Source organism: Python bivittatus, unplaced genomic scaffold (assembly GCF_059951505.1).
Source record: "Python bivittatus isolate LINGU-HERP-01145 unplaced genomic scaffold, Pbiv_v1 ctg000960_np1212, whole genome shotgun sequence".
Taxonomy (NCBI): Eukaryota; Metazoa; Chordata; class Lepidosauria; order Squamata; family Pythonidae; genus Python; species Python bivittatus.
In genome coordinates, this window is record NW_028277124.1 from 10,630,875 (window position 1) to 10,654,388 (window position 23,514).

Sequence of the window (23,514 nt, forward strand, 5' to 3'; positions counted from 1 at the left end):
TAGCATATAGAGGATGGAATAGACTTGTTCTGTCACCCCATAAGGCTAGGATGCTATATTAAATTTTATGTTTCTCCTTATTGGAGGCCTGTGTTAAATCCAGGGAGGGTGGGACAGTATGAAGAAGAGACTTAGACTGACTCGTCCCTGACTCCCTGGGATATAAAAGGGAGGGAAAGGAAAACACAGGCAGATTTGCAAGATTCTGTTTCTATAGTCTATCTCAGTAAAGTACAGTTCTAGTCTTCCTGTGGAGTCAATTTCCTGATCTGGTTTACCTTGTAGGACTGACAGTTACCTTGTGCAGTCCAGGGAAGTGCAACCCGGCCAGAATGAAAGATGGAATATCACCAGTCTCATATTCCAAACTCAGCCATTCTGTCTTGCTGGGATTCTGCCTAAGACTGTTGTTCCCCATCCAGGCCCTCAGAGCCTCCAGGAACTATATGAATCTCCTATTTGACTAAGGATTAAAATATACAAATGAAGATCTTCTGTGTACCACTGATACCTGACTCTCTGAAGGCAGATGAGCTCTCCCTGTGGATTTGTGTAGAGGTTAAATAGGAGGGATAAGACAGTAGAACCCTGTGATATCCCACAATGGCAGGTTTTAGGAATCAACCTTTCTTCCCCACTAACCGAAATTGTTCCCAGGGAAGGAGGAGAACCACTACAGTCCAGTACCCCTGATCCCTGGAGCTAGTCCAGAAATACCATGATCAATGATATCAAAGACAGCTAAGAAGTCAATTAGTATCAGGAGGGTTGCACTCCCCCTATTCTACTCCTATCACAGGTCCTCGACAAACACAATAATGTGGTCTCAGGGCTATAACCTGTCCTGAATCTATACTGGAATGGTTTCAGGTCATCTGTTTAATCCAGCCTTCCATAACTGCAGGTCCACCCCATAACAGCAGTATTGATGACACTAAGTATCCAAATTCCTGTTCCCATCGCCCCAATGGTTTCATATTGTTGTTAAATAGCATTAGGGACAAAATAGTGCATAGCAGCCAGTATGCAGAAGCAAAATCACCTAATCACACTTTTCATGTGTAGAGTGGAACTTGTCTAATACAATACCAAACTCTAACTCACAAAGTTGGGCCAGAAAGATACCATCACTGAAAGCCATTGATATACCAACAAGCATCAACAGAATTGCACACCTTCGTCCCCAGAAGTCATCTATTAGGACAGCTATAGCTAATTCTTTTCCAAAACCAGGTCGCACAGACTGACCCAGCTCATCAGTTCCTCCAAGAACTGTTGTTGCAGAGAAACCATCCACTTAAGTACACCACCCCCAAAAGGGGTGGCAAAATTACTTGGCAAAATCCTTTGTATCCAAAGAAGGTTTCCTCAAGAGCAGATGGACTGTGCCCTCTTTTAAGACTGGCAGCAATATTCCAACATGCAAATACATGTTCTACATTTCCTGGATTCACCCAGTCAATCCCCTTCAATAGACTAAATAAACCAAGATGAGCAGGAGTCACAATAGACCATAGCAGGCTGGATAGTCAGCCACAAATATCTTGTCCACATCCTCAGCTCTCAAAAACTGAAAGCGACCCCCTACAATTGGACTCGATAGAGGACTATACACTTCAGTTTGTATTCTAGCATAAATAGTGTTCAAAATGGCAATGAAGATGAGCAATTTTATTCTTAAAATGCCTCTCAAATCTATCACAGCAAGTTTTTGAGAGCTCCAACATGGGGACAGATAACAGTAACACCTTGATCACATTAAAGAGTGCTGCTGGATGCTATAGATGATTCTTCATTGTCACACAGTCAACAAAACTGCTGTGCACTAACATGCACCAGTTAGCTCCACTACCTCTCTTATACCACTTGCATGCTAATCATCTCCTAGCTTACTTTATCACCTTGAGCTTCCCAGAAAAAAAGGGAGAAGTATGGGTTTCACAGCCACAGAGAGGGCAGATGGGAAATCATGACAATGGATTATTTTGTTTCCCCATTCCAAAAGCCTACAAGGGCCTCTACAAATTCAAGTATGAATTCCACATGAGATTCCACAAGTCATTTCACCATTACAGGAGAGGAATAATGTTGTAAGATCAAACTTTGTTAGATGATAATCTGACTGACAGTTTCTTACATTTAAGAGCAAATTATTGAGGATGGTTGTATCAATATATACCCTAACCCTTTGTTTCTAGAACCTAAAATGCTGGCTTTAAAGAGCCCTACACAGCTTGGGATCAAGATACTTGGCTTGAATCTCTGAGTGTTAAATATATTCTATTAACTTCTTCCATCCAATGTACTTAGAAGTAATCTCACTGAATTAAATATCACCACAGCATTAAGAATCACTTTCTATAAACCAGTGTTGTTCTAATTTCTTGTTTGGGTTTCTTTTTTGGCTATGATTCCAACTGTATCTCCTTTTCAAGATTAAGTGACCTCATGAGGTAACTAGGAGACGTATCTGTATACAGTGGTACCTCTAGTTATGAACGCCCCTCCTTACGAATTTTTCAAGATACGACCAGCTCCAGCCCCAAAAATTTACCTCTACTTGCGAACTCTGCCTCTACTTACGAACCAGATCTGCGGCCATTTTCCCTGCTGCCACGCGGTCGCGGCTTCCTGTGGGCGAGATCGCGGTAGCAAGGAGATGTTCGGTGAGGCTTGTGGTGTGTTTTGTGGCGTTTGGAAGGTTTTTGTGGCGTTTGGAAGGTTTTTGAGGTTTAAAAATAAAATGCATATGTTTCAGAACTGTTTAGCCGTATTTACATTGAACCTTATGGGGAAATTTGCCTCGTGGTGCGACCAAATTCGGAGGGCGGAACGGATTAACCATATTTACATTGAACCTTATGGGAAACTTTACCTCGACTTGAGACCAACTCGAGTTGCAACCAGAGTCACGGAACGGATTAAGTTCGTAAACCGAGGTTCCACTGTATAATAATAATATAACTAATAATAGTGATTGGCGTCAGTTATTCTATTATTTCTGATATTCTATTTTATTTTTAAACTTTTTTTAAAATCAGCACCTATGTAATATTACTTGAGAGCAATGGGATATGTATGGAGCTATTCAGCCCTATAGTGCTTTCATAGTTTGGAGCTGTATCTCTCCAACTATCACGTGTTTATTCTTTGTGTTGTAGTTTATTAGTTTATAAATTTTAAAAAAAGGTGAACCCTTGGGAAGTGGTGGTAGTGGCATCATGTGAGTTCTGCTTTTTCTTTCATCAATCCATTCTTCTATTATTTTGTTTTAAGCCTTCTTTACTCTGTGCTGCTAGCTTTATCTAATGCTCTTTCTGCTAATAACATAAAGCCTCTCCTATCTATAAACCCATGTAAGCTTTTCCCACAATGTCTGTTTTTATCTAATACTCCTTTTCAAAACTTTTATCTTTGCCCTTTTTGCTTCAAGCATTGTCTCTTCTATCTTTCCCCTGGACTGCTATATTTCAATCTATTAACTATTTTGACTTAGTCTCAGCCTTGCTGTTTCTGAGATCTCAGCCTCTTCATTTCCATTTTGTGAATCTTTTCCTAGTAAACTTTTCACTAGCTTGCCTAATATTTTAATCTTAGACAAGATAAAAAGCTTTTCTTTCTCTCAAAAAAACCCAGAGAACACTATGCTACTAACCACTTACAGCACTTTAACAACACTGTAAAAAAAGTGTGCTTATTTTTAGCCTGGCATTGCATATGGCAGAAAATTTCAACAAATTAATGCTAAAGTCTATTTCACAAAACAAAAATAGCACAGAATACCTTCAAATTCAATAGGGAAGAATCTGGTTCAAAGCTGGTACCAGGTGGGAAGATGAAACTCCCTGGAATAAAAGGTACATTAGTGAGGGATTGGGTCTCAGGATAAGAGCCTGTCATGGTCCCTAGTTCCCATACTGTAGCTGTCTTATTCTTCTATTTAAATCAACAACTTTCCTGATACTCCTTACAATGAGCAACATAATTGTTTCACACTCTTCATTAACCAATTTCTATTGATTTCACTTAGTAAAATCCATGGAGACCTTCTTTTAGGAGGACTACTAAGATATATAAACCAATAGTTAATATAAGGTAGTCTCATAGTTTCATACAGAGTAGACGTGAGGGCACAAAGTTGTCTTCTATTTCTAATAGTCTTAGTAAAAACTAAGTTGTTTGGGAGTAGGGCAGCCTAGAAATGGTGCAAAAATAAGTAATAAATATCTTACTTCCACTGGGTGACAGCCAGAGATTTGTTGACAAAATTCATTTTTCTTATTGAATTGCTGCTGTTTGCCTAATATTTCTCTATTTTTTGCAACAAGTGTCTACCTTCTTATTCATTACAAATAAGTTGTCTTATCCATTAACTTATAAAATAGGAGTACTATTTTAATACAAATTTCCTTCCTCAATTTCTGTGCTTAACAACTTGAAATCTAGCCCTTCTGAAATCAAAGGTTCCAGGCTAGAATGGGCCAGAGATTTGTAGTTATAAAGTGTTATGTGGAACTCTCACGGAGTCTAACTTTTCAAGACATACCAATAGAAGAGAATATGCATAGCTCAGGGTTGAACTGTGGAGTCCTTGGGGTTCTCTGAGCTTGGTTTTCTTGCAAATGTTTTGTTACCCGGCTAGGTAACATCTTCAGTGCTAGAATGGAATGGGGTTTGCTCTCTGTTTATATATAGTGGCATGCCCTGCCAGTGTTAGTGGGGGTGGGGGTTTTATCCCCCCCCCAGTAGTTCCTTGATTAGGCTATTGTTTACTGCTTGATTGTATGTCTGGTGATAATCTTGGTGTTAATCTCTGCTTATCTGGGTGATTATTACTGGTGAGGAGATGTTCTGGTCTTTTGTTCTCTTTTTTGTCTCTTTTGAATAGTGTGTAGATGTTGTTTATCTCTATGTGCTTGTTGATGACTGTGTCAGAACTTTCAGCAATCAAAATATTAGTGTAGTAGTTGCTTGCTTTGTTTCTGCCATTCTTTAGGAGGGGGAGGGGGGTAATGAAAGTAGAGTGAATTGGTAGGCTATCAAAGGCCAGGAAGATGGACTGTTATCAGAGGTTAGGAATGTGCAAGGTTGCACCTCTGTGAGAAACAGAACTGATGCCTGGAAAGAAGGTGGGGGGAGAAGTAGGGGTAAAAGTGGGAAAAGCACAGGCTTTAGTTTCAGCAATGCTCTGCTTCGAGTTGCATGTATGTTCCAATAAATGAAATCTTTTTTGAACCTAACTCGGGTTGCACAAGATTTTTCTTCATTGGGACTCAAACACTGTAATTCTGACATTTTGCTGAAACTCCTTCAGTTGGACTTTCTCCGAGAAAACCAATTACCATGGAAAGTCGCTCAAAGCACCATGACTATGGAGAAGGATATGCTACAGCTGGAAGCTGAGAGCACAGAGCTCAAGCTTGGGGCAGTTGGCGGGATCGAGAAGGAGCCATCTCCTCCCATAGAGGTTGAGGAGATTCTCATCCCTCCCCAGCCAATAGAAGCCCAGCTGGTTGTCAGACATAAGGACAGAGAGTGCCAGCACGCTCAACGATGGGACCCTGAGTGCCTGGGAGTTTTGGGAGGTGACTGAGGAACCGCCACCTGCGAAGCCGGACCGCTTGAGATGGTCAAGAGCCATTGGAGGGGTAACTGGGTTCACCGAACTACGGGACCAGGATTGTTGGTTCCAGGCGCTAGAGGAAGACATGTGTGCCCTAATAAACAAAATCAGACTCTTAGCCTCAGACAGGGCACGTGCAAGACCAATTTTCGCTGAACTGGGGCTGCCACAGCAACAAGCAAACAGCGAGCAGAGGGAGGAAGGAGGAGAAGCAGCATGAACCCTGGGTCGAACCTGCCAGACCAGGAAGCGGCCAGCCACCGGATCTCAATCGACCAGGTGAAAGAGAAGGGGAGCTGAGAGGGAGCCTGAGGGGGATGCTGAGGGAACAAGAGGATTTCGGGGGACCACATTTCAGCAGAGAAGATGGCGACCCGTTGAAGAGATGGGGTTTGGAGAAAACATGATGGAGACCCGGGTGAGTTGGCTAGCTTCCTGAACCAAGTTAGAATTTGCATGGGGAACTGCAGTTGGCTGTTCCGAAGCGACGCTTGGAGGGTCCTATACGTGTCGCGCTACCTGGTGGGTTGCGCAGCCAAATGGGTGATTGACCTGCAGGAGGCTGAGGCACCGGAGTTGGAGGACTTCAATGGGTTCATCACAGTGCTGTGGGAGTGGCTTGAAGACCCCTGCGCTCGCGCTTAGGTGGAAGATGCCATCATAGAACTCAAACAAGGCTCCCGCTTGGTGACCGAATATGCCTTAGAGTTCAAATGCCTGGCTGGTAAGTTTTATGACTGGCCCGAAGCATTCCTCTTGAAGCGGTTCCAGAAGGGACTAAGCTCAAAGTTGTGGGAAATGGCTGTGGTGCGAGGCTGCCCAACCATGCTGGCCGGATGGATTGCTCACGTCTCAGTGTTGGAATCACAGTGGGCAGCCATCTGTGGATCGGGAGCAGTGGCCCCACCCAAAGTGACAAGCTCTCCCCGCCAACTGTCTGTGAAGCAAACCGGAAGGGTCATAAGGGCTGGAGTGAGCGCTTGAGCGGTGGGGAAGTTGTGCTTCCATTGCAGAGAGGAAGGGCACTTCACATCCGTCTGTTCGAAAAAGGCAGCCTAGAAACCAGCCGGGAAACACAAAAAAGTTGACAAGTTTGTGAAGTGATGAAACCGGAAAGAAAGGGAATGGCGGCTGCAGGAGAGGAGGAGCAGTTCCCGATCCGGATGCTGGTCGAAAGCAACGAGGAGGAGGACCAGCCAGCGGAAAACTCCAGCCACCTACTCTAAAGCACACCCAAGAGCAGGTGGGAGACCTGAGGAGTAAGGAGCAAAAGCCAAAACCGAACATCGAGGACATTCAGGTGAGTCCCATGTCAACTGAGGTGAAAATAAGGGTGCTAAGAACAACTCGCAAGGCGGAGTTTACAGCCCTAATAGATTCAGAATGTAGCTGGTGTTTAATTAGTCCCAGGCTGGTAAATGGACTGGGACTAAAAGTGTGCAAGCTAAAAGTGCCTATTGTCTTTAGGCAAGTAGATGGGTCAACGGCGGGGGGAGAAGCCGTGCACTATTATACGGAAGCTTTTGAATTAAGAGTTGGCTTACACCAGGAGACTTTAAAATGCCTAGTGGCCCCTTTGGCAAGTTACCCCTTGATCCTGGGGATGTCTTGGCTGGAACTGTGGAATCCCACCATAGACTGGCACGCCAGGACTCTAACCTTCCCAGATAGGGTGTGTGATGTAAAACGGGTTGACACCTTAAGCTCAGTAGAACCGGGACTGGCAGCCATTAGCACCTGACTCCAGGAACCAGGAAGGGAGCACCAAGATCCTGGAGCAATATAAAGACTTGGCGAAAGTGTTTAGCGAAGCCAAGTCAGACCAACTGCCACCACACTGCACGATGGATTGCGCAATTGAACTAGAGCCAGGGGCAAAATACCCCACCCCGAAGATGTATTCCATGACTCAAAAGGAAGTGGCGGCGCTCCGGGAATTCATTGATAAAAACCTGCACCGGGGATTCAGAACCTGCCAAATCCCCCCTAGTGGCCCTGGTACTGTTCAGGGAAAAGAAAGACGGATCGTTAATACTGTGTACTGATTATAGAAGACTAAACGCCATTTGCAAAGAGGACAAGTATCCGCTTCCCCTGATGAAAGACTTATTGGCTCACTTAGCAAAGGGCAAAATATTTATGAAACTGGATTTGCGGGACGCTTATTTTAAAGTATGGATCAGAGGGGGATGAATGGAAAACACCATTTCGCTGCCCCCTGGGTTGTTTCCAGTACCATGTGATGCGGTTCCGATTATTGGGGGCACCTGGGGTCTTTATGCAGTTAATCAATGAGGCGTTATATGAATATTTGTACAAGGGGGTGCTGGTATATTTGGATGACATCTTGATTTATACTGAAATGTGGAATTCACATTTCAACAGTTTTACATACAACTGCGCCTCTAGCAACCTCTGCAATACGTTCCTAATTGTACATGCTCATCCCACATTTCAGTATAAGGTTGCCATGTCTGAATACCAAGCTTCCAGGAATTCCCTTGCATTTTTGGATTTAGCTTGGTCTAAGATGCTGACAATTTCCCAGTTGAAATTATGGTTAAGTCTGTCCATGTGTTGTGAGATTAAGGAGTTTTCATCATGTCTTCTGACTGCTACATGGTGTTCATGGATGCTCTCTGCCGGTCTTCTGCCTGCCTGTCCTACATAGTGGTTGTTACAGTCCTTACACTGTATGTTGTAGATGACTCCTGTTTTTTCTTCTTGGGCTACTGGGTCTTTTGGTTTGCTTAAGATGTTCTGGAGGGCTTGTTGGTTTGTGTGCTACAGAGATGCCACATGGTTGTAACAGTCTGTTGGTAGTTTCTGAGATGTTTCTGATGTATGGCAGTGTGATCCTTTTCACAGCCTGTGTTGGTTGTGTTGTAGTAGGTTGAGTGGTCAGGCACTTTTTGATAAAGTTGTGTAGATATCCATTTTGTTGGAAGATGTGGTATAGGTGGTCTCTTTCCTTTTTCTGCTGTTCTGGGTTGCTGCAATGCATTTGTGCTCATTTGAATAATGAATAATGTTCTTACACAGCTCCTCTTGTGGGAGGTTGGGTTGTTACTCTGGCAATGGAGTACTTGATTAGTGTGGGTTGTCTTCTGATAGACTTGGGTTTCTAATTTGCTGCTGTTTTTTTTATTATAACAAAGGTGTCATCTACCTACCGGATTCATACTTTAGGTTGTATGTGCGGAAGTGCTATAGTTTCTAGGAGTTACATTATAATCTCTGCTATGAGTCCTGACAGTGGTGATCCCATGGGTGTGCCTCTGATTGGTTGGTATATTTGTCCATCAGACTGAAAATAGGTGGTGAGGCAGAGGTTGATGAGATCCATGATTCTGGGTATTTCGATCTGGGTGTATTTGGTTAGGTCGGGTGTGTTATGTAGTACTGCTGATATGGATTCCTTCACTAGTTCTGGGTTTATGGATGTAAAGAGTGCTGTGACATCAAGTGAGACCATAATTTCATCTTCATCTATGTGTACATTTTTGATTTTCTGGAGGCACTGTAGTGAGGAGTTGATAGAATATTCATTCCTCTCTGTGAGATGTCCAAGTTTTTTTGTCAGTTCTTTCGCCACGTTGTATGTTGGAGTCCCTGGTAACGCTACAATTGGTTGCAGAGGTATGTCAGGCTTGTGTATTTTTGGTCATCCATAGAAACATGGGAGGATAGGTCCACTGCTTTTCATCCACCACTGTTCTTTTGTGATCTGGCCTTTCTTGGTTAGATTGTTAAGGGTTCTCTCGATTAGGTTGTCTAGTTTCTGTATTGGGTTGGTGTAAACTGGGATGTAGGTTTCTTTGTCCTGTAATAATTTTTTGGCTTTTTGCAAGTAATGTGATTTGTCCATAATAACTGTGTTCAGCCTTTGTCTCCTGGGAGGATGATGATGGTTTGGTCTTTCCTTTTCAAGACACAACTTAAGTAGTCTTATCCCACATGGCAGGAGTATAAAAAGTATAGTCGACTGGATTTCTGGTACAGCCTGAAAACTTGCTAATAGCATTGTATTCTGAAATGTAAAAGAGTTTTTTTGCTTTATCTTTGTTTTTCAGAATTTCATAATGGCCCCCTTACTTTTGGCTCTTAGTTCTATCTACTTTGGACTTTACCCTGCAAATTTCTAGAGGGTGGTTCTCAACATGAAACTTAAAAGATGATATAGCCCTATGGAGAGAGTTATGCACCTGTATTACAAAGCAAGTCAAAGTCAGCCTGCACTGGACCATGCTTTCCATGTCCTTCTATGTTTTTGATAATAAAACTTTTTGTTTTCCAAAAATAAAGATTTGTACCTGTTTCCGAACAGAGTTGATAATTTTTTGGCCAAGAACAACTGCTAGAAGATAGATTTTTTGGTGCCTGGCCAGAGTGTACTCCCAAGAATTGTTGATCCTCTTCTCTGGAGCAAGGAGATAGTGCTCTGGGGATGACTGAATGCAGACAGAAGAATTAATCATTCATAGAAAATATACTAAGTATTGGATTTACTTCTTAGAGAAAGAGAATGTGCAGCTCCCAGGAAACTTGCCACACTGATTCAGTTCTGCTGTTATATGGAGGAAATTATAACCCTGGTTATTCTAGTCCATAAGAAGCTTACCTGAGTGCTGATGTTGGGACAAATCAGCAATCTGTGGCTCTGGCTGACAAACTCTGGTATTTCTTCCATTTGGTTGCACAGAACGCAGCCAATGGGCCTGTTTGGTTAATTCCAAAGCAAGAACAGCCAATGTACTCTAATAAAGGAGAAAACACATTGAGAATATTACTGTAATTACAGTAATCTTGATAGAGTTCGCATATGCCTTCAATCTCATAATGGCACATACTTCCTCTATTGGTTGCACAACCAAGGAACACTTAGTCATCACATGGCTGCTTACCCAGGTGAAGGCTTCTAATGGAGTATAGCAGTAGAAGTTCCTATTTCCAAAGTTTTTGTGCTGCTGCTGCTTGCCATGCCAGCTAAAAAAAGAAAACATTAGGTAAGAACTAAAGAATAAATATATAAATTTAAATAAAAGATAAAATAAATAAAAGAGAACCAATTTGGTGTAGTGATTAAGGCATCAGGCTAGAAACCAGGAGATCATGAGTTCTAGTCCCACCTTAGGCACAAAGCCAACCTTGGGTGACCTTGGGCCAGTCACTTTCTCTTAGCCCTAGGAAGACGGCAAGGGCAAACCACTTCTGAAAAACCTTGCCAAGAAAACTGCAGGGACTTGCCCAGGCAGTCTCCAAGAATCCAACACAATTGAACGGATTAAATAAATTAAATAAAAGAATAAATATGCTGTCTACAAGGCAACTAAGCTAGCAAAACAAGATTATATGTGGAATATTACAAAATGTGCATACAAATGCAGACTGGTTAGGAAACCACTGTTCTTCCTCTGGCACAGATTATATCTCTTGTCTATAGCTTGCCATTAATACTGTAGATATCAATATTTCTACTATACATATAAATAGGATTAGAAACATTAATCAACTCTTCCTCCTTCTGCACAGCTCACACTATATATTTTTGGCCAATATTTTAGTGTCAGGAAGATTTCAAACTATAGGTTGAAAGCTCAAGGCAAATAATTATGGCAAATGGGCAACTTTTTTGACTTTAAAGATTACCTTCCCATGAAGGCTGCACATGTTCATAGATTTGTCCAGCTACAAAGGAAAGTTAAAGCTCCCTTTTTCTTCCAGCTAAAGAGAGAGAGAAAGAGAGCAATCCACAAATAGCATATCCAGCACCCTATCTGCATCTCCTACAGCACTGAGTATTGAGAGTTTTGGACCCATTTATTATTACTGGTAGTTGAGGGAAAATTGGGGGTAGGCCATGCAATAGTATAAGGCATTCTTTAAACATTTCAAAGTACCTCCAACTTGGACAAACCTCTGCAAGGCTTACAGCCCTAGTTTTGCTCCTTGAAATACTCCCCACAAAAAAAAAAAGTCACCAAAATTTGGCTCTGTTTGCTCCAATGGAAATAGGAAGTACATTCCCAGGCTGAAAAAGATTGCTTACCTCCTTACAGCACACACCCCCACCACTGAAAATCCTGTTTTTGGTAGGCCTAGTAATCATACAGTGCATACAATTCTGTGGGTTGTTTGTGAGAGAGAATGATCGGTATATTCAGATGAGAATTGGCTTTTTAAAAAATACACACCTATTTTATAAGTACTTAATGTTAATTAGAAAGTATGAAGACGACTTATATACATATTAAGATACATATTCAGATTACATGTACACACGGTGGAATCTCTAAATTTGGTTTCAGATCGATCTGGCAATTCTATATTGGAAAGCTAGACTAATTTTTGTCTTTTTCTTTCTATCCCTTTATAGGTAGGACTGCATAATTTTAGGTTCCAGCAAATATGGGAACTAGGTTTATGGCATTTGAGACATTACTTTAATGCAGTGTTTCTTAAACTCTTTGCTGTCAAGACCCCTTCCCACTTTTAAAAATTATGAAAGACCCCAAAAGACCTTTTGTTTGTATGGGTTATATTTATCAATATTTACCATATTAAAAATTAAAATTGACACATTTGTAAAATATTTATTGAATCATGTAAAAATAACAATAGGAACATACTTTAAGAAACACTGCTTTAACATTTCTTGGTTGATAATTCATATTATTAGAAACACAAACAGCATTCAGTTTATACAAACCAAGAATTTAGAGCAACATAATTCCTTCATGAAACTTCCACCCATTGCTTCAGGTGCTATGGAGAATAAATACACACTCTCTTCTTTGTGACAGCCTTTCAAATACTGGAAGACTGCTATCATTTCCTCTGTTCTTTTGGCTAAACATACCCAGTTCCTTTAACCATACTTCATAGTATTTAGCCTCCATCTTTGTTACTTTGTCACTCTTCTTTGCACTCTTTCCTGTTCCTTCATGTCCTTCGGAGTATGGTAGAAATCAGGACTAGATACAGTATTCCAGATATGCTTTGACTGGTGCAGTGTAAAACAAAATTATTGGTTCCTATGAACTTGATGCTGTATCTCTATTTATGCAACCCAAGATAGCACATTGGTTTTTTGGGCAACTGGAGTACAGGCTTATGCTTAATTTGTGATCTTATCAGGACACCCAGATCCTTCTACTGCTGGGCCAGGTACTGTCTATCTTGTACCTGTGCATCTGGTTTTGGCTGTCTAAGTGCAGAACCTTGCATTTCTCACCACTGAACTGCATATTGTTGGATACAGCCCAAAGTTCAGGTCTATCAAGATCCTTATGAGCCTCTCTTCTGAGGTGTTAGCAATTCCCCCTTGCTTTGTGTCATCTGCAAATTTGATTAACATCCCTTTTATCCCCTCATCTAAGTAATTTATTAAAAGATTGAAGAGCCCTTAGCCCTGGAAAGAACTCACAGATAAACCACTTCATACATCCTTCACATAGTCATAGCTCCATTAAGGGTATGGTTGTTCATCCAAGTATGAATCCATCTGGTAGTAGTATACTCATCCCACATTGTTCCATTTTATTAAGAAAAAGGCTATTATCAAATGCCTTACTAAAGTTTAAGTACATTAAATCTACAATATTCCCTTAGTCTACTAATCCAGTCATTATGTTAAAAAAAAAAAAAAAGACAGCTAAGATTTGTCTTGCATGACCTATTTTTAACAACCCCCTCCTGACTTTTAATAATCACATTGTTCTTTTCTTTCCAGTGCTTGAGGATCTTAGTATTTTCCCAGGTATTGATATAAAGTTGATTAGTCTGTAGTTATCAGCTCCACTAGGCTGACCAAACCATGAAATCAACTCCACATCTCTATCTCTATAGAGACTGGCTATAATAACAGAACCTTGCAGATCTAATTGTGCTGTACCTCCTCCTCCTTCTTGTAGTTCAGTGAATTATGGAGATGTCTGTCTTAGCTGCTTCCAAATATTATCTGGACTTAAAAAACGTTTTAACCTTTTTTGCCTATGCAACAGCACCCGCATCTCTCTGTCAACGTCATCTTCCTGGATCTGATTTTTACCCTTTTTAAAGATTGGAACATTAGCTCTTCTCCAATCTTCTTACACTTCCCCTGTACTCCAGGAGTTCTCAAAAACCAGTCAGTGGTTCTGATATCACATCCACCAGTTCTTTTAGCATCCTGGGATATAATCCATCTGCTCCCAGAAACTTGAACTCATTCAAAGCAGCTAGGTTTTCTCTTATTCCTTATTTGATCCACTTTTCTCTTCTGCCCTCCACAGCGTGGCTTGTAACTTTTTTGTGTGTAACAAGACAGGAACAAAATAGGAATTAAATAGCTCAGCCTTCTCCCTGTTGCCTGTCATACTCTTGTCATTTTGTACAACCAGAAGACCAGCTGCTTTTTTGACATTTTTTCTAGTTCCATACATACTCAACACTTTTATTTTTGGTGTTCACTGCAAGTCTTGACTCATTCTGAGCCTCAGCCTTCCTGATTCTGTCCTTACATATTTGGGCTATTCCATGATATTCTGCTTTTATTATATACCCTTCTTCCCATTTTTAAACTTTTTCTGTTTCTTAGTTTATCAGAAAGCTCTTTATGCAACCACACTGGTTTCATCAAATTTTCCCATTTTTCTTTCTCTCTGGTTTTGTATTTGAGTTAATTATTTTTCAAAATTTTCCAACCCTCCTAAACCATTTTCCCCTTCAGGATTTCCATACATAGATACCTTCCTACTTTTTCCATAACCTTACTAAAGTCAGCTCTATCAGCTATTTGGCTACCATCCGTTCTCCCCACAGCAGTATGATGAGTTCTAGAACCACACAGAATTCTTTCACATTCTCTCCCAAGGTTTCTAAAAGTTGCACTTCTTTAATAATTTCTGTCCTGTTAAATCTAGTACAGCTTATCATTTATCTTTTGGACAATGAAGTTCTGCAAAGCACATTAAGAATCCTATTGGCTCTCCCAGTTACTGCAGATTTAGATTCCCAGTTGATGCCAGGGTATTTGAAATCCGCCATTAGCATAAGGGTTATCTATATCTTCTGCTTTGTTGGGTGGCTGCAGTACACACCAACAGTGTCATTTTTAGGGTCTTTCCCTTAATTTTCACTCAGACACTTCCAGTAGGTTTTCATGCTATAAGTTTATTTATTTATTTAGTTTAGTAATTCCTCAAGAAGTGACAGTAGATCACTCTGAGAGAACAATCTAATTTGGTAAAAGAGGGAGAGGAATGATTAACATCCACAAAATAAACCCCTATGAGATGGGTCACCAAACTGTATGCCAAAATGTAATCCCCTAAGCATGGAGAATCCTCATAAGTAGTGATGGTCACAATTTACCAAAGGCAGATACACTGCAGGATCTGAAGGCCTAAATGGCCAGCTGGCTGCCATTTTCCTCCCACTGTTGACGAGGTGTGCCTGGCCTGAGCCGAAAGCATGCAAGGCAACTGCCGGCCATGTCAGACCTTCTTCCCGAGGCTGCTCACACCATTCCTTCTCCAAATCCCGTGTCCCATTCTTGCAATCCTTCGGAAACCTTCTGGTCTTTCCCAGGTCTCACAAGAATGGATGTGCTACTTGGAGAAGGAATGGGGCGTGCAATTTGGAGAATGAGGTCTTCTGAATCACTGTGAGAATGGGGCTCCTGCCATTCTCCAAATACCATACCTGTTCTCGTGAGACCTGGGGAAGACCAAAAGGTTACTGAAAGATCACGAGAATGGGGCACACAATTTGGAGAAGGAATGGTGCGAGCAGCTTGGAGAACGGCATGAGTGGCCTTGGGAAAAAGGACCGGCGAGGCCAGCAGCTGCTTTGCATACAGTAGATTCAGGCTGAGCACGCCTCATTCTCAGTGGGAGAACGGCAAAGGTCAGCTGAGCGTAGCAGAGCCTGTGGAATGCAGGGTGGTGGGGGCAACTGGGGCTTCGCACAACGGTGCTGGGGTGGCCGCAGTGTGGGGCTTGAGGCAGCATTTCTCAGTGGCAGTGGCAGTGCTGGGGCTGAAGTAGAAGCTTGGGAAGCAGTGGCAGCTGGCTGAGACTGCTGAAGGCCCTGGGCCTCTACTTCAGCTCCAGCCCTGGCACTGCCAAATGCCACTGTGCAGGGTGGCCAAAAGGGCATAGACTGGGGGGAGATAGGTGGATCAGGGGAGTTAAAGCACCCTTGCGGTTGTAAGTGCAGGTAGACTGCCAAGTGCCGGAATTTTAATCACGTGACCACAGGGGTGCTGCAGTGGCCATAACTTCGGGTATGTGTTGCAAGTCCATTTTTTCAGCACCACTGTAATTTTGAATGGTCACTAAACGAATGGTTAAGCGAGGACTCGTATTTCAGGTGCTGTCCAGATGGAAATTTGGTTCACTGCATCAAAAGTCAGCTAAATGGGGATCCAATAAATCAAGGTTTCTTGTAATTGTTTAAAATCAACTTTTAGGAAATAGACAGGTACTCTTCACTGAAACACATTTTTTCCTGACTTGCTTTGGGTAATAACTATCAACCATTAGGAAAGTGTTTTAGAATTATCTGCAATCCAATATTCTGAAGATACAATGAGTATGCAGAAGAATGTCACTTATGAAAACTAATTTTGAAAAAGCAAATAGAAGATCATGTGAAAAATTGCAAACTAACATTAAAAGAAATTGGGGACTGCTTAGAAGTATACTGCATCAAGATGCAACATACTACCATATTTTGGAGACAAAGAAAAAAATCTGAAATTGTTATATTGCAAGCAATACACCAGCAAATAGAATTATTGACATTTCCATCCTTGAAGCTTCTTTCCTTGTGGCTACTGAATTTATTACAAGTATACTTCAATGGACAAACAGGAATATCACTTTCAAAACATGATGCTATCTGTTCAATCGTATCCAATTCTCGATTTTATGGACCAACTCTCTCCACATTTTCCAATCTTGTATGGCTTCTTTCAGTTGTTTTATGCTCTGGTTGGTGTTGGCTTTGATGGTGTCTAGCCACTATGTTTTTTGGTGGCCTTGTTTCTTTTTACCACTAACCATTCCGAGCATAACTGCCTTTTCCAGTGAGTTTGATCGCATGACATGGCTGAAATAAGGCAGAATTTTGTGATTTTGCCTTCCAGCGATATGTCTGGTTTTATACACTATAGAACATTTGTTACCTTTGCTGTCCAAGGAATGCACAGGAGCCTTCTCCAACACCACAGCTCGAACAACTCGATTTTCCTCCTATCTAGTTTTTTCACGGTCCAATTTTCACAACCATAGGTAGCTATGGGAAACACGATACTGCAGACTAATCTGCATTTAGTTGCCAGGCTGATGTCCTTGCTTTTCCATATATTCGATTCATGATCATTGCTGTGCTACCTAATACGATTTGACGTTTTATTTCTGGACTGCATTCACTGCTTTGATCAATCTGTGATCCTAGGGAAGTGAACTCTTGCACACATTCCTCATAGTGGTCATGAGCTTGGTCTTTTTGATGTTCAAGAAGAGGCCAAATTTCTTGCTTTCTTTAATCTCTCTGATCAGATGTTTCAGGCCTTTTTTGCTTTCTGAGAGGAGAGATATGTTATCAGCATATAGAAGACTGTTGATGTTCCTTTCTCCAATCTTTAGTCCGACTCTTGATTCTTTAAATTCCAGCTTCCTCATTATCACTTTGGCATACAGGTTGAATAAGAAAGGTAAAAGAATGCAACTTTGCCACACTCCTTTCTCTATCTTCAACCAGTGTCTCCATATGGTGTTCACACAGTGGCTTCCTGATTTGTGTACAGCGACTGCACCAACTTAACCAGATATGTTGACACCCCCAGGTCTTCTAGGGCTCTCCACAGCTTGTTAAGATCGACACAAAGACTTTCTTATAATAATAAAAATGTTAAGTATGACATATAAAAGTATATTGTCATTTTTGTCCCAGAATTTATATGGGCAAGATTACTACAACCTTGAAAGTTAGGAGTGGGGAACATTTACAAAATATACAAAAATCAGAGAATAGGAGCCCCTTTAACAAAACATTTTATGGAGCAAGGACAATAGATAGATCTTTGTTCCATTACAGAACAAAGTAAAATTAATAATGAAAATAACTTAAGAAAACAAATGAAATGGATATTGTCAGTAAATAGCTTAATTTCTAAAGGACAAAATAAGCACATTCCATTATTTACCATTGATGTGATTTTCAGATATTGTATTTTTCCTTTTTCAAAGCATTTAACCAAGATTAATGTTTCACCAAAAAAACTGTATTCATTCTCCTTTTTAAAATTATTTTGTTCAATTAGATATACTAGTTTTGACATCCTTTTAAGAAAAGAACATTTTTTATAAACTAATAAAAAAACCAGTTACAGCTGCTCATTCTCCAAGCAATGTTTAATGGTAAGCATGGATACGATAAATACATATTTTTAAAATTTCCTTCTTAGGCTTCATTTTTTCCCCCTTATATACTGCATGTTCCCCTGAAAGCAGCATTGTTAACAATTCGGAAAACAGCAGAAACAGCAAGGTAATGTTTTTAAAGTTTTGTTTTATATGGAAGTACAGAATAAAAGTACAAAGTAATAAAAAAAGGAACCAATACGATATTCATAAACATGGTTTTAATTGATACAATCTTCTCCAAATGTGGAGGTCTTACATTTATCAAACAATTCCTCTTTTCTTAGCTCTGAGATATTTGAAGAATATCAATTTATTTACTGTATTTTAGCATTTCTTCTAATTTTAGATTATAAGAGGAAAAATAAGTATAATAGAGCATATTAAAATGTGTTTTTTCTCTTCTTATTAAATAATATATTGTTGTATGTTGGTATTTTTTTTTATATATTAATGTTTTTAAATTGATGAAGTATTTTGTATATATCTCTTTGCTCTGTAAGCCCCTTGCCAAAGGGATTCTGAAACATTAGGGCTTTTACACAACAACAAAAATTACTGGAACCTGGAATATTTTTGTCCCTGTCCTCCTTTTTTTTAATCTCTATTTTTTTCAATATTTTAATTATTGAGTTGGTTATCATATTTGCAGATACAAAATTCATAAGTAATACCCTAGAAAACAAAGAAAAATTAAATTAAACAATATTAGAAGGTTGAAGAAATGGACTAAAAGTAACAATAACATTTAATAGAAACGTGTGAAGTTCTTCACTTAGATAACAAAAATCACATACTATGGAGGGTCTGAGAATAAGAAATATTTCATCTTTTGGTATTAAAAAATTAATTTTCTTCATTTTTATTGGTAACATTACTTGGATCGATATATATGCTGGGTGAGATCATCCGTCATCATGGGATGAGGTATCATCAGTATGCTGATGATACTCAACTATACATCTCCATCCCTGGTGAGGTAAGTGATGCTGTTTCCGCCCTCTCACGGTGCCTGGAGGCTGTGAGGGTCTGGATGGGGAACAACAGGCTCTGGCTGAACCCTGGCAAGACGGAGTGGCTGTGGGTTAATGGCTCTTCTGTATCCGGGACGTTGTCATCGTTGGTTCTGGATGGGGTAGCACTGCCCCAGACAGACCCAGTGTGTAACTTGGGGGTCCTCCTGGACTCACAACTCCTGCTCAAAGAGCAGGTGGCAGCCGTGGCCGGGAGGGCTTTTGCACAGCTTCGGGTTGTGCACCAGTTACGCCCTTTCCTGGATAGGGATGCCTTGCAAACGGTCACTCATGCCCTCGTTATCTCCCAGATAGACTACTGCAACGCGCTCTACATGGGGCTACCCTTGAAGAATATCCGGAAGCTGCAGCTGGCCCAGAATGCGGCCACATGGGCGATTTTTGGGGCCCGAAGGACCCATATAACACCTCTGCTCCGTGAGCTGCATTGGGTACCAGTTTGCTTCCGGGTCCAATTCAAGGTGTTGGTTATCACCTTTAAAGCCCTACATGGCATGGGGCCAGGCTACCTGAAGGACCGCCTCGCCCCCACGATCTCTACCCGTCCCACCCGATCTTACAGAGAGGGCATGCTTCGGATCCCCGCGGTAAAAGAACTCTGATTAGCGGGGTCCAGAAGGCGGGCCTTCTCTGCTGTGGCCCCACCCTCTGGAACATCTTGCCCCCGGAGGTGAGACAGGCCCCCTCACTCCAGGCCTTTCAGAGGGACTTAAAGACATGGCTCTGCCATCTGCCCTGGGGCAGGGAGGGAAGAAATCAGAATTGGGGTTGGCTGGCCCCTCAGTGGTACGCTGTGACCCTAGCAGCCTCTTGGATTTCTTATCTTTTTATCTTTTTAATGTTTGGTTTTATAACTTTTAACTGTATTCATGTTTTTTAGTATGTTGTAAGCCGCCCAGAGTCCCCCATTGTGGGGAGATGGGCGGGGACAAATTAAATAAAATAAAATAAATAAATAAATAAATAAATAAAATAAACCTGCAATAGAGTAGACTTCAAGTGAATTATTCTAAAGAAATGTCAAAAGCTTGGTGAACAATACTGATTATGTTAAGCAACAACATACTATTTCAATACTGCCTGGCAACTTGAAATGGATTATGGATTATATCATGAGTTAGGATCCTGTATCCATCTTGCTGGTGAGTCTGAACCAAACATATTTCACTGCACATTTAAAGAAAAAGTGGCTACATTTGCTGGTTTTTTTTAAAGATTTGAAAATATTATTTGAGCATAGACTTTTGGACCAAAGACTGGTTTCTGGCTATTTGAAGTTATTCTTTTAACTTTCTGAGGCTAATATTAGCAGTAAATAATGCCAGTTAATCAAATTAACTAGTTAATTATTAATTTTCACTTGCTAATCATTTCTGATGCTTTGAATATTTATAGATACAAATGCTGTAAAATATTCTGTAATTAAGAAAGATATCTTGAATCACTAACTGACCTGGGATATGACAGGGTTTGTTGCACTGGATCATCACTGAATTGCAATCTTATCAACTACTGGTTGTGTTGACAGAGAATATATATAAAATATAACATAACATAACATCACACATTTTATGTAGATTCCAGTGACAGGATAAATTTTTCATCCTTTGACAAGTTTAATTATTTGGCCCTTGATTATCCCCAAATATAGTTTTTTAGATGCTTACATGATATTCATCCTTATTACATCATTTTTATAAGGAGGCTACATATTAGAGAGAGGATTACATAGTTTATACAAAACAGATTATATCCTGTATAGTAATGCAAAGATGATGAGATAGTGATACTTGTAACATATTTAAATTTAAAAAAACAAACTTCTTTAAAAAATGATTGGCAAGTCTAAATAATAAGGAAGCAAACTGAAAATAAACTGCCTAAATGATAATGCAGACGTATATACATTTGTGTGGGACCAGGTCACCATATTTGAAAAAGGATATTGTAAGCTGGGAAATGTCTGAGAAGAGAAGAGATGGGAAGAGAAGGAAAGGGGGGAAAAAAAGCATCCAAAATGATTAAAGGGCTGGAGTGACTCCCTTATGAATAAAAAAGACCAGAGCATCTATAGCTTTTTAGGTTGAAGCGAAAGTGGATGAGTGAAGAGTTAGAGTTATATTTAATTCATTATTTTATTTTTTATAATAAAATGTTAAAATGAAGGAATACTTTATCTTTTTTCCAAAAATTGTTGGGCATATTCCACCATATGGAGATATCCCACTCAAAATATAAGAATGTTCTATCCCCAAAGTAATCTCTCTTCAGAAATGCTTGCTTGCTTATTTATTTATTTATTTCAAAAGGGCACTAGATTTGCTTTCACTTCCTCTTTTAATTACCATTCGAAACTACTTATTACTGATTTACTTGGACATTAAAAACCTTCTGAAAGGCAAATTCCTGTACATTGGGAGAATTTCCTATCCTGGAAGAAAGGAGATTTAGGTAAGTTTAAAGATTAAAAAGAAAAATCTTAACTTTTGGAAACAGCGAAAGAGAGTTAAGAATGTAGACTGAGGACAGTTAAAGGGCCAGTTGTATCTGAAAGAATAGGGTTTTTTAATGGACTGTTTTAAATTTTATAAAAATACAGCAGATGATTTTGGACTTGTCAGAAAACCTATTGTGGGAAAGTTTTGGCTCTGAAAATAAACAAAAGATAAGACTGTGCTTTGAAGGTTAACTAGAGGGAACCAGAGAGCAATTAAAGGAAAAGATACATCCTAACATAATGGAGGAACATTGTCTCACTATAGAAGAATTTAAATCCGCTTGAGAACAATGTGTTCAGGACTTATTTTTTAAATTGGATCTAACAGAGGTTATAGAAGAATAAAAGATTCTAGTGGATAAAACAGAAGCTGAGGATGATTTGAATAAGGAATTTAAAATGGACTTTAAAGAAATGCCAGATTATAAAAGAGATATGGAAGTTATGGAAAAAGATGTTGTGGATCTGAAAATGGATTTAAAGATGTTTGATTACAAGAATGACAAGGAGAAAGAAGTTGTAATGGATACACAAATTTGCTGGCTGATGTTTTAATAATCAAAGGGGATATCCATATTACAAATCAGAAGAGTGATTTGGAGAGTTATTTTACTTTGGATCCACAGAAGGGAAATGCTAAACCTATTAAGTTTCTTCTGCAAACAGACAGGGAGAAAATGATAAGAAATTATTACCTGGGACTTTATTTGAAGAAGCAACTGAAAATCAAGCCTCTTAAAAAGAAGAAAAAGGTGTTCAAAGTGGACTTATTCGATCAGGATTAAATTATATAAGCTTTTATTTTGGGTTATTATTGGAATCTTTCTGACCAGGACTGTAAGACGATGTAAAGATTTTTTTTATATATGGATGAATCTTTTATTTCCTATTTGTTAGAGAAAGGTAGGGGTTAGTATGTAAAAGGGACCTATTGAATCTAGTTTAAAGTATGTTGTATTGATATTCTTTATGCTTATGGGGATACTTTTTAAAATATTTTACTTATCAGAGAAAGTTATAAGTCAAAATGTAAATCAGATTTAACCGTTTAAAACATATGGGTTATTATTACTGGAATTCTTAATGCTTTTACTGTGTAAGACTATCAATTTTTAAAAAAAATTTGGTTATTTAATGATAAGAAATGGGAAGAATTTCTTTTTCTGTAATACCAGAGAAGGTGTGAAGTTATTGTAAATGCTTATACCTGTCTGGAGGGAGAGGGGAGTTCACTTTTTATGTCTTTCTTTTTCCTTTTTCTTGTTCTCTTCTTTTTTGTTTGTATATCTTTTCTAATTATCTATTAGCTTTTAATTTAGTGAAACTCTAATAAAAAATATAATGTTAAAAAAGAAAGAAATGCTTTTATCCCTAGCAGTGTAATTCAAGGGAACACAAGTATGCCGTTAATGCTTTAGGTGAATTTACCACACCACCCAATTAGTTCCGACCGGCTGCCAGTCCAAGCGCTCAAGGAAGCGACGAGCCACGTGACTCGGACTGCTCGAAACCTATGCCCCCAAAAACAGAGCTTGGGGGAAAAGCCCTTCCTTGCCCTTCTTTCACGCCAACTTATACCCTACCGTCCTCTTGGATGGGGCGGGATATCCAAGAGTTGGTTTCTGCCTCTCATGGGACGGGGCGGCACGCCGACTCCCGGACCTCACCTGCTATCCGTCTGCGTAGACTCCTGGCCGAGAAGCAAGGACTCCCCCTCCTGAAGACGGGAACGGAAAAGGCCGGCAACGGCTCCCCCGCCAGGTGATCTCACTGAGCAAGGCAAAAGGAGATATACATCAGGCCTAGGGGAGAAGAAAACGCGCACGTAAACCTCTGAAAAAAGATAAGCGAACCTCCTCGGCTGAAACTCCACAGCCAACGCCACAACATCTTTCTGCGTCGGGCCGAATTTTCAGAAGCCGAGAGCGAGAGAGCACGTGCTTAAGCCAT

The 23,514-nt window shown here is 40.1% G+C and overlaps 1 protein-coding gene across 4 annotated transcripts in view; it reads right to left on the reverse strand.

The window, feature by feature from the left end:
* The window catches only part of DELE1 (DAP3 binding cell death enhancer 1), a 48,113-nt gene extending 24,599 nt beyond the window's left edge, over window positions 1-23,514 (reverse strand). For 2 of the 4 annotated variants that reach the window (XM_088131446.1, XM_088131449.1), the window contains exons 1-6: window positions 23,418-23,514; window positions 23,232-23,334; window positions 10,528-10,609; window positions 10,245-10,380; window positions 9,937-10,074; window positions 3,784-3,845 (exon numbers count right to left, since the gene is read on the reverse strand). In XM_088131446.1, coding sequence (XP_087987572.1) covers window positions 3,784-3,845; window positions 9,937-10,074; window positions 10,245-10,380; window positions 10,528-10,609; window positions 23,232-23,334; window positions 23,418-23,454 — 558 coding nt within the window. In that variant the 5' untranslated portion in view covers window positions 23,455-23,514. Of the gene's footprint in view, window positions 1-3,783; window positions 3,846-9,936; window positions 10,075-10,244; window positions 10,381-10,527; window positions 10,610-11,272; window positions 11,348-23,231; window positions 23,335-23,417 lie in introns of those variants that run through there. The other 2 variants (XM_088131447.1, XM_088131448.1) reach the window with 2 other exon arrangements.